At 43.2% G+C, this 13,895-nt stretch overlaps 1 protein-coding gene and 1 long non-coding RNA gene across 2 annotated transcripts; both read right to left on the bottom strand.

Annotated features, from left to right (window-relative positions):
• Positions 1–736: 736 nt before the first annotated feature.
• Positions 737–7,317, bottom strand: LOC310771526. Its single transcript, XR_014552441.1, has 4 exons — positions 7,140–7,317; positions 5,576–5,644; positions 3,965–4,120; positions 737–1,909 (listed from the first exon to the last, which is right to left on the bottom strand). It is a non-coding gene; the product is annotated as an uncharacterized lncRNA (long non-coding RNA).
• Positions 7,318–9,529: 2,212 nt separating this feature from the next.
• Positions 9,530–10,763, bottom strand: LOC310771527 (SAM and SH3 domain-containing protein 1-like). Its single transcript, XM_083664119.1, has 2 exons — positions 10,748–10,763; positions 9,530–9,808 (listed from the first exon to the last, which is right to left on the bottom strand). The coding sequence occupies exon 2, from the start codon at positions 9,782–9,784 to the stop codon at positions 9,548–9,550; it is 237 nt and encodes a 78-aa protein (XP_083520245.1). The 5' UTR covers positions 9,785–9,808; positions 10,748–10,763; the 3' UTR covers positions 9,530–9,547.
• Positions 10,764–13,895: the final 3,132 nt, after the last annotated feature.

Here is a 13,895-nt window from a genome sequence, read left to right as displayed (position 1 = left end):
GATGTTTGTCACGGCATGTGTTAACACCTTCCAGGCACTGTTGAGGAATCTGATGTAGCCTACTGTATAAATATCTGTCGACTGAATGTCTCACATAATGTCATTATCAACATACAAGGGAGATGGGTGGGGGGAGGGATGCGGTTGGGATTTATTTGTTTATTTTGTCTTGTTTTATTTTACGCAATGTGCGTGTGCTCAAGCAGAGATGTTTATGGATCTGTAATATTGTCAACGAATGAGCAACTGTACGAAAAATAAAATAAATCTTGAAAAAAAAAATGTCATTATCAAGCTGTTGCTAAGTCCCTACTGTAGTGATGTCAGATATCAGTCACCTCTGGTATGTCGCTCTTATGAACACTGCACTATTTATTTGACTATTGCTTTTTTCCTACAGTCTGTAGGGATTCTTCTTGTTTTTCAAATTCAGTGTTTACATGTGTTTCAGTATGTACAAAATATGATTATCATCAAAACTTGCTTTTATACAGATCATATCGACATAGGTAAATATCTGTTATCAGCCATAACGGCAATGTTAATGTTGGTTATCGGTATTGGCCAAGATTTTCATATTGGTGCTCACTTGCATAATGTGAAAATGAATGTTATTGACCCAGTGTGTAGCCAGTCTACCCAGTTAGTGAGTGAATGTCCAAACAATGATGTATCTTTGAGGTTTTCATTTATTGTAGAATGATGTTGCAGACAGAAATAGATTTCCTTGATGCAATTAACATGATCGTGAAGTGATCCACATGATTTGCTGTTTAACAGAGTGGCTTGACAATTATTCTCTACACTTAGGCTAAGACCTATGTTAAAATTCCCATTCACCTGTGAGCTTGACACCTGAGATCAGCATTACCTCATAGAAGACTAGGTACATACTACCATCTAGTGGTCAAAATGTTTTTCAGCCAAAGACCACTTACAAGATGGAACATATACCGGGGACCCCCTCATTCTGATTTGTGATTTTGGGCTAAGCTTTATTGTTTCCACGGTAACGTGCTTTACTTTTAAATTGATAGGTTTGTTAGATTAGAATGTAATCCATGAACCATTTTAGATTCAAAGGATAAAATATTTTCATTGAACTATGAAGATTTTGCAAAAAAAAGCTTTCATTTTTATTTTCTTGAAAACTTTTCGCGGAACCCCAGGCAAGTGCCAGGGGGTCCCCGGACCCCCATACCACTGGTGTAAAATACCACCCATGATTCAAATCCTACAAATAAGAACAGAAATGGACAATGACAACAGGAGAGACTACATAACATTTCACTCGGACTAAAACGTCCAAAAAATTCAGATTTAAAGAAAATATTTTTTGAATGTTTTTTTTTTGAGAGACTTGACTTGGACTTGCCCCTCAAAGACTTGAGACTTGACTTGGACTTGAGCTCAAAGACTTGAGACTTGACTTAGACTTGCAAAAAATGACTTGAGTATCTCTGATCAAGCATGCCTCACCAAACGTTAAAACGGAACCATAAATGCAGTTATTGCAGAAATAAACTCATTAACAATTAAACAAGAACATATATGCATCTCCTTACGACAGTCCATAACCCGGGTCAACATCAACACTCGCGATAGCGGCAAGGATTTCCTCTTCAAATCTTTCGTAGTCTTTGTAACGTTCTGGGAGTTTAAGCAGGTTGAAGCAGGTTGAAGACTTTGGGTATGCGAAGCCATCCTGCGGAGTCGGCACTGGGAAGCACATTCCAGCCCACCCAGAACTGCACAAGTTTCCCAAGCAGGTTTGGACAGTGGACAGGCAGGTCTGTCTGGATCAGGTCCCGGAGGTATTCTTTGGAAACAACCAGCTTTGGTGTGCTGTTCTTCTCCCATTGATTTCATTGTCGATGAGGGTGACCAGCTGGGAAAGGCCTTCAAGTACCTTAAATAAAGTTTATATTTGTCACTAAAAGTCAACATAGTCATTCATTCATTCATTCACAGGCCTCAATTGTCAAAGCAGAGTAAGATAATTTTAGAGCATAAAACAATTGTATTCATATTTCAAACAACAGGATTGTTATTTTATCTATTTCGGCTTAGGGCTGCAAAGTTTAAAATGATAATAGTGATTAACACGTTCACTGCCATTGACGTATTAATACGTCAAAAATAATCCAACGGTTGACTGCCATTGACGTATTAATACGTCAAAAAAATCGATTTTCTTTTTTTTGACGGTGCTACGTGGATCAATGTTCCCCGCGTCTCCTATGGAGATATTGGAAGTATTGAATGTGTATAATCTATTTTACCGACCAGCTAGGTGGCGACGGTCCTCTCCCGACAGAGAGAAAGTCAACCAAGGCGGCTGCTTCCTCCATTCTCAAGGAAATGGCTTGGCGATTTTACAGTCAGAAACGAACGAGCCTCATTCTCATACTGTAGGCGGGGACGCTTTCGCGCTGCTGCGGTGGGGGGTTCCAGAAATGGACTGGGTGGGCAGCATAAAGCCTAGAGTCGCACGGGGCTTCATCGGGGCTCTCAAACCCAAGAGACGAGTGAGACCTATCCACACTTGCTGCCAGGGAGGGAGGCTGCTCAAACTCGCTGCCAGGGAGGGAGGCTGCTCAAACTCGCAGCAGCAGCAGCAGCAGCAGAGCACTCGCTTGTGACAAACGCAGGCTGAAAGCCACTAGACACGCCCACGGAGGGAGGAGTTGAAGGAGAGGGCGTTCGGAACTATATTGTTTAGATGTCTGATCTCTCACTGATGTCAAAAATAAATGGTTAAAGTGACTGTTCTGCCTGTTTGATTGAATTTCACAAAACTGCGATTATCTCAGCTTTCACTCTCAGACGCTAAAACCATGCTGTACTCAACGGCTAATATCTACATAACTACTAACTCTACAAACTAACTCTTTTAGACAGAGAAAGCACACATTCTATTAGTACTTTTGTGAACTTTGTGTTGACAAACTCCAAGCAGAAAAGAATCCTCGGCTCTTGTAAAATGAGCCAGAATCCTCAAAAAACGGCTTGGCAAAAGCTACCTACAGCAAAAAAAAAATGGCTGGCAGTCAATGTGTTAATATAACACCCTCTGACACTGACTACTGTCAGTACAATGTTACACCAAAAAAAGAAACAATATTCTGCAGTTGTAGAGTGGATGAAGTTATGGCCCTCTGCCGCCTGTCATCCCCCCTCTCTCCTGTCTACAACTTTCCTACGTAATAAAGGCCAAAAAAAGACACCTACAGTTCTCCACTCTCCATAGCTCCTCATCAAACAACGCATCACCTTCAAAGCCCACCACAGCCTGGCGCCCCCCTTATCTGACTAACCTCCTCCTCTCCCATCGCCCCACCCAAACCCTCCGATCCTCATCCACTGTTTCGCTCACTGTTCCTCCATACAAATTCCACAGCTTTGGAGATCGAGCATTCTCGAGAGCAGCACCACGACTTTGGAACTCTCTTCACAAGCCTGTCAGAGACTCACCCTCACTCTCCACTTTCAAATCCCGACTCAAGACCTACCTGTTCTCCCAAGCGTACAACCTACCCTACCCTTAACCACATCTTCCGCCCATGTCACGCCCCCTCAACTCCCCTCCACCCGATTAGTTGTGTTATTTGTATGTTTGTTTTTTTCTGTTTACTGTGGACTCGAGATTGTCAGCGTCTTTGAGTCATTGAAAAGCAGCTATACAAAATACATTTAATTGTTATTATTCGATAAAGGTGAAAATATGCCCCAGACATAATCCATGAAATGAATAAAGAAGAACGAGTTCCATTTACATACAAGGGCAGTTAAGGAATAGCACCGCTTTCAAATGGTTAGAATAAGTATAGTGACTTCTGCCTTTTAATTCAACATACTCTTGCTTGGGAATGTGCATTCGATTGTCTGACAATGCCACTTTGTGTCCATGTCAGCGAGGTTGCTGAGATATCAAGGCACATGGAAGAAAGAGCAGTGAACTTACCTCCTGTGGGAAGTCTAAGCGAGCAGAGAGTGAGTTTATTAGAGTCATTTCACTCCGGCAGATAAACTCAACATAGTCCACGTCCAAGGGCTGTCGCTGACAGGCCTGCTCCAATCTAGAGCGCAGTCTGTTTAACACAAGACTTCCCACCATCACCTGTCAAAGAGATCATGAAATATGCTTTATATAAAAGCATCAGGCCTTATTGGAAAATACGTTGAATACATATACACAGTCCAGGATGCTATCAAGTGCTATAAAAACACAAACACTACAGCAACCTAGCCTACACCAAACAAGCAAAACATGTGTGAATCAAATTGATTTACAATTGCACAAGTGGAAATGAGACGTTAAAACACAAGTTAAATCACAAGTCACAACCCAAAGTCACAGCTTGTGGTGGGACATCAACATTAAAGCCCCACTATTTGGGGAAACTGCACCCTCACCTACATGCTACTCTTCTCATTCAGGTATCAGCCTTGTAGTAAGTAACTTAAGTAACCTTGGAGTAACCAGCCAATTGTGCAAAGTGTTTCTTTTCTACCTCCAAATAATTATTCTGTTATATACGGTATATAAATTCAGGTCCATGAGTGAAAAAGTTGCAACTTCTATTTTTCAGAAAAGTATTTAAATGTCCTCAATGGAGACTGACAATTGAACGAATGTCTAATGGAATGGACACTGTTATGGGCAAGCCTGGGTCTCACACAATATAGTGTTGCTTGTAACACATATATGCTTGCCTATTAGTAAGGTAGCCTACAAATGGCGAAAAAAAATAAAAAATGATTGAAAATAATTTAGGCTAAGCTGAGCACAGGCAAGGACAGTTGCAACTATTTTGCCTGAACAAAATAGAATATGGTTTTGATGTATTGAAAATCATACTGTCAGTATTTTTAAATACATGGTATACCGTAATACCTTAGTACCGACCAAAGCCTAATCGAAAGTATCATAAGTCACGGGTGGAATGGTGGATAAACATTGCATTTCCTTTAAAGCCCTTTCTAATAAATGCCCTCCGTTAGTTTGGTAGTGCAAATATAATATTTTTAGTACAAAGGGGTTAAGAAATGCTTTCATCAGCTCAGCATTAACATGACACGGCTCTGAGAGATGAGGGAATGAAATAAAGCAGATATCCGAAAGTACAAACCGAAACAGATGAGAGAACACTCATGAACACTGCGGTTGGGCAGTCGGGTGTGCAGCTTTCTTAGAGGCGGGTCCATCTCGATCGTGGCCAAGGACGACTTGGCACATACAAAGATATAATGGAAACCGAAATCAGCGCGGAACGGCATGACTTGTTGTGGCCAAAGGTGTCAGTAGAAAAGCCCTAAAGTTTACATGCTGTGGGGAACAGGCATTCAGGGTGCAGAGTGGGAATGATAGAAATCCCAGTCTATCTATTAGAAGTCAGCGTGTGTTCCATCAAAATGATTTAAAAGGCATTATATTAACGTAAAGAAAAAGTTGCATAATGGGGCTGCAACAGAGAAACAACGCAATGCACTTTCCTGTACAGCAAGAAGTTGGTAGTGCTGCACAGCTGATACAGATTCTGTTTATAGAAATAAGCATTTTCTGATAACCCACCTGAGATTCAGCAGAAGTGCCTGGGGGGTCGGTGGTCGAGGGAGGCGCACACACAATTTCTCCGTTGTCCTAGTGAAGTAAAAAGCAAACCATTATTTGATATTGCAAATTTAATTCTCAACCATATTCAGTCAGTCACTGGATCATGTGACTGTGAATAATATGACCTGTCTCCCAAGTAAAAAGCTGCAGGCTGACAGGTTTTCCGACCAATTACTTGAGGTTAGTTCAAGTGAGGCTGCTACCGAGCGGGGTAGCTTCAGAGTGTAACTTACCATGGTAACTGACCTGGAGTTCATCTAATCGAACTTCTTGGAATCTAAAATCCCAGATTTCTCTAGTCTAAACTATGGGTTGGGAAAATTCCAGTGTTGGGCAGTAGCTAGCAACAAATAGTGAAGCTATTTGTTGCTAGCGTGCTACATTTCTCTGGGGATAGCTTAAATGTAGTGAAGCTTATTTTTAATGTAGAGTAGCTGGTAGCTTAGCTCACCATATTGTCAAAGTAGCTTGCCCAACACTAATAAATCTAGAAATAGGTTGAATTCAAAGTGTTTTCCCTCACACACACACACACACACACACACACACACACACACACACACACACACACACACACACACACACACACACACACACACACACACACACACACACACACACACACACAATGTAAAGTAGCAAGCTACTTTTATTTTGGCATGGAGCCTGTAGCTGAGCGTGCTATATAATGAAAAAACATTGCATGGATGCAACTGGGACGTATCCTCAGTGATGTACCCTGGGGTCATTGGATGTTTCGGGTCTCGCAACATCATACACCCTCGCCCAGGTGACCCAGCCGGGGCTGGCCAAGCCCCAACTTACGTCCCAGTAGCTACCCACGGTCAGCCCTCTAGGAAGGGTTGAAGGTGGTCACGCGGTCAGGGCCACTCAATCCGCTGCTCCGGAACTACTCTGCCGGGACCGGGGGGGGGAAGGGCTCTGGTACGTAGAGGGACCGGGCTCTGTGGGTTGCCACCCGGCCGGGCTCCTCCCTCGTCTCACCAGGTCTAGGACCTGTGCGCTGCACCAGACTCCCCCGCTCCAAACATCTCATTCCGACTACATTTTACTGGGGATAGCTTCAAAGTAGTGAAGCTATATTTTAATGTAGAGTAGCTGGCAGCTTAGCTTACTACATTTTCAAAGTTGCTTGCCCAACACTGCAAAAATCTGTGTAGTCATTTAACCTGCTTTCTGGAATGCATCCTTTGGGAGACATATTACTGCTAATACAGTATATCAGGCATTGAGGCTAATCAAACCCTAAATAAATCTAGAAGCTGATGGCAGATTAAACAAAGGTCCTCCCATCATGAAAACAGATTTTGTTTGGAAAGGAAGGATTTGACATTTGACAGGGTTGATGGTACAGGTAGCCATGGTCACACCAGGATTAATGAGAATTGCTGGGTTTCATTAGTTGTTGTGGACTTCCCCCTCAGCCCCTTGGTGGTGAACTCTGGCCCATGAATTCATGCTTTATCGGTGTATAATGACAGAGTATCAAATTCTCAATTACCATTGCTGGGAAGAGCACGACAAGATTGAGGGTAGAATCAACAGGATAACCTGGGCTGGTAGGCAAAGAGAGAAAGAGAGAGAGGAAGAGGGAAAGACGGAGAGCAAATGGATGAAAAAGTCCCAGGTTATTAGAGAAAAGGTCAGTCACAGCAGCTATTTTATAAGAGCAAGACATATAAATCAACGATTGCCCGGAGATCATACCAACTACTTGCTGATAAATGTTGACATTTTGAATGTATTTAGAGCTTGTAAATCAATATCTGATACCAGACACCAGTTTAGCTTTGGCAACACTGGGCAGGTTGTTTAAAACAGTCATGTTCAATTGCAAGACATAGAAAAAGAAAATAGTATTGAAATAGTATTGTGTACATAGCATGTACAATGGTTTCCAAGCACATAATAATTCTGATTACAGCAATGCAACACAGGCTGATGTCCTGGCACATGGTTTGGGTGTGACACCTTTGTTGCCTCTGACTGATGTTTAGATGCTCAATCAATACAGCTTGCTGCAGTCAACTTCTATAAGCTTGCTTACAGATGTATTCATTTTGTCCAGTAGTATGTATTACTACTCCAGACAGCTAGCCTCCATTCCAAGTCCAGCCATAACGTTACACATCTCTGGACAGATAAACAATCACTGTCCAGTTAATCAGCTAGCTAGTCAGGTACATTAAAAATACATGTCATGGAAGTTGCCACCTATTCACATATCATACGGCTAACCTCGGTAACGCTACGTAAACAACCTGACTGACAAAGACGCAATGAAACTGACAGACAGATATTGAAAGGACGATACCAAGGAAACACAACTGCAACTCAAGACAGCTTTATACCTCAAAACGCTCACTAAGCATAGACATTCTCAGCAATAATGTCATGCTAACACTAAACACGTTAAAGCGATGAATCATCACTCATAACGCTACTAATACCAGCCAATCTCTGACCCAGTACAACAGTAGCCCTACAGTAACGCCATATTCATATAAATGTGATTGATTGATTGGAGTAGTAACGTTCATAGCTATCCGATAGCTAAAGCTCCAGGGTCTTACAATAACGTCACATAGGCCGTCATGTCACGTTCAATATAATGACTGTTATTCTATTATTACTATTACTATTACTATTATACAAACGTGCCCTTTGTACTTGATTTAACGTTAGTTCGTGAAGCTAGTTTGTGAGGCTGTGTGAAGTACCTCACTCATAACGCTACTAATACCAGCCAATCGCCTGACCCAGTACAACAGCAGACCTACAGTAACGCTATATAGCGTTAAATAATAAAATGTAGGCTAATGATTCATTGACATACTTTTGATAGCCCCGGTCGTGGCTTCAGCCTGTGCTGGAACATTGGTAGCAATGAAAGCTAACGCTAGCTAGCCCTGATACGTTAGCCAGCTACTAACTTAACTGTACTAAGACTGGACACGGTCTTTATAGCTTACGTGAGCTGTAACGTTAGTCAAATTACCCCTTACGCTAGCGGGTTAAATAGCGATTTAGTTTATTTGGGGAAATTGAATGAAGCAGCTAGCTAACATTAGCTAACCTAGCTAGCGTCAGTTAGCTCACTGGGAGAGCCTGTGTACTAACATGGGGATCATGTCTATCGTAACATGCTATGAAATGTCTCATAAAACCAACAAAACTTATATTTTATGTCGATTTACTTAAAGTGGCCACTTACCTGAAGCTCGTATTCTTTCCAAACTACCAAACTACACTGCTCTGTTTGTCTGTATTAGGCGGAAGAAGTTTCTGGTCAATTGTCAATTGTCAATTGTTTTATTCGATACGATCCGATATTCAGTGGGAGGGGACTGGGTCTAACCTGATTGGCCAGTCCGCTCAGATTTATGGCCCCAAGTTGACATGGTTGGGTGGCAGAATTCGTACTCGTAAAGAAAATCTGTACTTGTAAACAGACATCCAAGCTCGCAATATGAATTTGTCCGTGGTGCTTTCAGGGTCGCACACGAACGTAGGAAATTTGCAAGTGCTGCATTCAAGGTCGCACACGAACGTAGGAAATTTTTGTACTTGTAAAAAATATTTTTGAAGACGCACAAATTCTATCCGTGTGTACAAAACTTATTCCCAGATGCACAAGATATGTCTACAGATACAAAAATGGGTTGCCGATACAAAAATGGGTTGCAGATGCACAAAACTTTCTCTCAGATGGACAAGATATTTTTACAGGTACAAGTTTTATTTACAGACATACAAGTTCAAAGTTCAAGTTCAAAGTTTACAAACAATGTTTCTCAAGCTCAAAATACATATGGCACTTTATTGATTCCATATTTGTCTAGCGTCCAATGTACTGACCACTGAGCTGAAACCTGTCTCCATTCACCCAATCTGATTCCACCTGCATGGTTATGACTGGCCCTCTCTGTGTGCATAGACCAGTTGTGCCTTGCTGACCAGCCGGCGGGCGTGTCTCTGGTCCTGAACGCCCGCTTTCAACACGCTGCTCTCCGTCAACAAGGCCGCGCGGCCCAGCGAGTCCACGCCCGCCTTTGCCAGGGCCGCGGCGTACATGGGCAGGCCAATGGAGACGAGCCAGTCGGACACGGTGCTGATGTTACCCGAGGACAGAGGCTTCCGGCACATCTCCGTCAACCCTCCAGACGGGATCTGAGGAACAGGACGGAGGAAAGACCATATTAAGTCCCCTTGCTGATGATGTCATGATGATATGGATGGCGGCCATAGTGGAGGTACTCATACAACACAACTCAGAGCTGCAAACTCTCACTCAAATGAGCCTCTTCTCACTCTCACACCACACCTCCTATTTCTCACTCCAAAGTTCTCTTTTGGGTCCCTGGATCAAAAGGTTTGGGAACCCCGGCCCGTATAGCCTACAGGCTTGAACGTTTATTTCCTGACTTAATCCAAGAGATTAGGTGGTGTAGAAATGCCAGCTTCCAAGTTTTATCCCTAATTTTAAAACATAGCAGGACGCCAATGCTTGTTCATATTTTATTGTATACATTTTCAACCATCATTTTCTCTGGTTCTGGGTCTATAAGATGATAATTTATTCAGATCTATTTGGATAGACCTGAGAGACTAAATTGGGGAGTGCCGGATGATGGGAGTGACTTGGTGAGGAGCATAGATCTTTCTTTTTCGAAGTTCGCAGACAAATGTGTAATATCTGGAGTATATCTAAAATGCTACCAAACAAACACACATCAAGGATGCTAACTCCTGAAGAGTGAAGAAGGTGGCAGATCAGGGCAGAAACAAAACCACTCAGAAATCATTTGCTAAAGTGCCTTATTTTGGGATCAAAAAGGCCACAGAGAGGTCGAGTAGGTCTATTTACCATGAATAATGCTAATTTTAATATGAACAAAAACACGCGTTGCCGTCCCCGTCATTGTTACGCCTATATATAACTCTGCATTCTCCACTGGACCTCCATGTTGGCGCCAGCGGTGGTTGCTAGGAGATTTGTGACACAACCGCAAAGCCTCTCTTTCCCAGCCTGCATTATGTTTTATGGGAAAGCCTCATTAAGCTCATAAAAGTCTGGCTCTATGATTTTATAATTATCACCGTTCATACAGAAGAAGTAGCTGTGTTCATTTACAGCCATGCTGTGTTGTTTGTGGAGCTCCTTGACACGGAGCTGGTCCATGGTGGAGGCCACGTCCTTGAAGGGCTGCACCAGGTCCTGAGAGTATCGCTGCACCAGAGGCTGGGGGATCCCTCAGCAGCCATGCTGGAGGACGGGACGGATGGAGAGAAGAGAGAAAGAGTGATATGTAACACAGGTGAATTGAACATTCTGCCATATACACACTCACCTATCCACAGTCCTGTATAATGATTGGACAAGCAAAACTGTCAACTCAAACACCTGAGCCAATCGGCTGCAGGCTTTTCAGCCCTGCACCCGCCCCCTTTTCTTGGTCTGGGAGGAGGAAATCACTGCCTCACTCTCTCACTCCATGGCACCACTCACACCTGCTGAGAGCAGACCCCACACCTTGATGCAAGCAGGCCACAAACCTTGATGCAAGCAGGCCACAAACCTTGACTCATGTTCACCTTGACTGACATCGGACATTTGGAACCTGAATATTGGAAACTGGATGCAACACTGCTTTTTACACCACATGGTGTCTGATCTGAGGAACTGATGTCCTGCTGCTGTTGTGGAGGAAACCGTGGATGCGAATACTGGATGGGCTTCATAGCTGGAGCTAATGGATGGCGAGCTAAACCAGAAGAACCTTGAACTCTGGGCAGGCCTCAAGCCTAACTCACTCCTACCATAGGCCCCATTCCCCTTGGGTGGTAGAACTTTACACACTAGTCTTTAATCATTTTTTCTCTCCCCTTCTCCCGCATTGCACTCTACAGGTCATATGGGTTTTGCAATTATTGTCATAACAATTGTCAAACTTAAAGCACTTTAGTCACAATAGTCACTTTACAGTGTGAACTGAATTGAAGGCTTTATGGGATTGTGCAATTGCATAGTATTTATGACGGGGAAGAAGATGGGAATGAAATGAATAGAAATGTGATTATTTGACTATGAATTGATTTGAACATTGATGGACTGAACGGAAATCACCACTAGTAGTGCTACTTTACAGAAGGTGTAAACCCACTCTTTTTGTTATCTAAAAGGCCTCTTTATATTTACTTTATTTGTTATTTTTCTTGATTTATTTCAAGTGTTTTTTGTTATGCATTTTCATTTTGTTGATCTAATACAAACCGGTTCTTGCAGTTCTGTGTCGGTGTGCTCATTACTCTTCCACCAGCTCCATAGTCAAACCTGGAACTAGTCCATACTCTACTGTATACTTGATTATATATGTCTCCTATTTACACTTATTCCAGCATAAGTGCTACAGATACATTGGACATGACTACACAGAAAGACCAGTACAGTTGCATAAAATAAAACTAGTAAAAAAACTGGATATATCCACATTAAGGGAGATTGAGATCAAATGTCACAATATCAACACTGACTTTACCCATCCAAGACTATGAAGCCACAGACGATAACACAAAATGGATTCAAGACCCCCATTTAATATGGTCACAGAGTTAGTGGAGTCTGAATGAGGACCGCATGTTCCCGGCAACATGGATTGGGTTGATGTAAAGGAGCGTTTTGACTTTATATGCTCATTGTGGACAATATGAGGATGGAGAAGCTCTGATCTGGTTGTTTATGGGTGAATGAAGCAGACTAACGATGTCACATCACAGGGCAGGAGGAGCTGTGCTTGCTGGCTAATAAGCACAATCTCAAAGGGAGCCAGGGAGATATGAAGACGGTCATTAAAATGTCTGATTTAAGTGTAGGAGGTAGAATGAGAGGAAGGAAGAACGAAAGAAAGAAAGACCACATGTGCAACAAGTCAAAACATGATTAAAGACCTTGTGAGCAGTAAGAAGGAAAACGCTTGGCAGAAAACCCATGAACTAACTTTCTTTCTTTCTCTCTCTCTCCACTTCCCTTCCTCTCATTCTCTCTCTCTCTAGACACCTGGAGCGGAGGCGGCTCTCCAGCAAAGCCCGGTCAGGTCGGCCAAACTGGACCGGAGGTGCGAGGGATGATGGAGGAGAGGAGAGGAGGGAGGGAGAGCTGGCCATACAGCCCGGCAGCATCCTGTCTGAAGTAGTGTACACACTGCCAGGTCAGCAGGGCTCACAGGCAGCCAGCAGCCACACAGGTTCGATCAGATCTTTAGCGGTCGTCTATTTGACCTTTGGTAGTATCGACAAATTGGAGTAGTGTGATGATTGCATTCATATTATTGGGTAAATGTTGCTACAGCGCGCAGTGTGCCGGTGGTGTCTGTGCCACTCCACTTCTGACTAATAGGAATCCAGCAGAGCTGTGGTCTTGCACACTGTTTCACACCTCATCCCCTGATGCCTCTGTGTGTGTGCGCGTGTGCGTGCGCGCGTGCACGTGTGTTTATCCTGGCAGCATCAGGGGGCACCACCATGTTAAAGGGGCTCAGCCTGGGGTCTGGCGAGTGGCAGAGTATTTTATAGTGTTCAAACAAACTGGCATAAGCCAGCAGCGAGCACACTCACCGGTGTTTTCAAAGTTTCGGTGCACGGCACAGGAGGTACTTAGTAGGAGAAAGAGCCAGCACACAAAAATGTCCTTACGTTGAGTTTATTCCAGCACACCAGGTACAGCACACGGACGTTTCAGCCTAACGGCCTTCTTCACGCTGAAGACCTGGTGTGCTGGAATAAACTCAACGAAAGGACATTTTTGTGTGATGGCTCTCTATCTCCTACTGAGTATTTTATAGGCCCGTCTGCCTTCAGTGACATTCAGCCCGTAAACTTAACAGTCTGAACCGCATCACAGTAATACTCAGCCCGCCGCTATCCCCCCTCATAGGCAGCTTCTTTATTATTTCATGCGCGCGTGCGCACGCACACACACACACACACACACACACACACACACACACACACACACACACACACACCTACCTCAGCATCCTGGGACCGAGCGATGCAGGGTGAACCACATCCAACATTAATCTGGATGGATGGCCATGGGGCTAAAATAAATGTTGATGTGAAATTACATTAAATTATATGATTTTATGACACTTTACATTCAAAACCTTATGTGTATGTATGTGTCACTTACATTGCACCCCTGTCAGTTATGTATGCCCTATGTATGCACTAATTTTTCTATTTCTTCCTTTTAAAC

Source organism: Poromitra crassiceps (assembly GCF_964638095.1).
Source record: "Poromitra crassiceps genome assembly, contig: HAP1_SCAFFOLD_752, whole genome shotgun sequence".
Classification (NCBI taxonomy): domain Eukaryota; kingdom Metazoa; phylum Chordata; class Actinopteri; order Beryciformes; family Melamphaidae; genus Poromitra; species Poromitra crassiceps.
This window is presented reverse-complemented; position numbering and strand designations above follow the sequence as displayed.

Coding starts and splice junctions, on each gene's coding strand:
- LOC310771527 (XM_083664119.1), bottom strand. CDS start 9,784: ATGTGCCGGAAGCCTCTGTCCTCGGGTAACATCAGCACCGTGTCCGAC.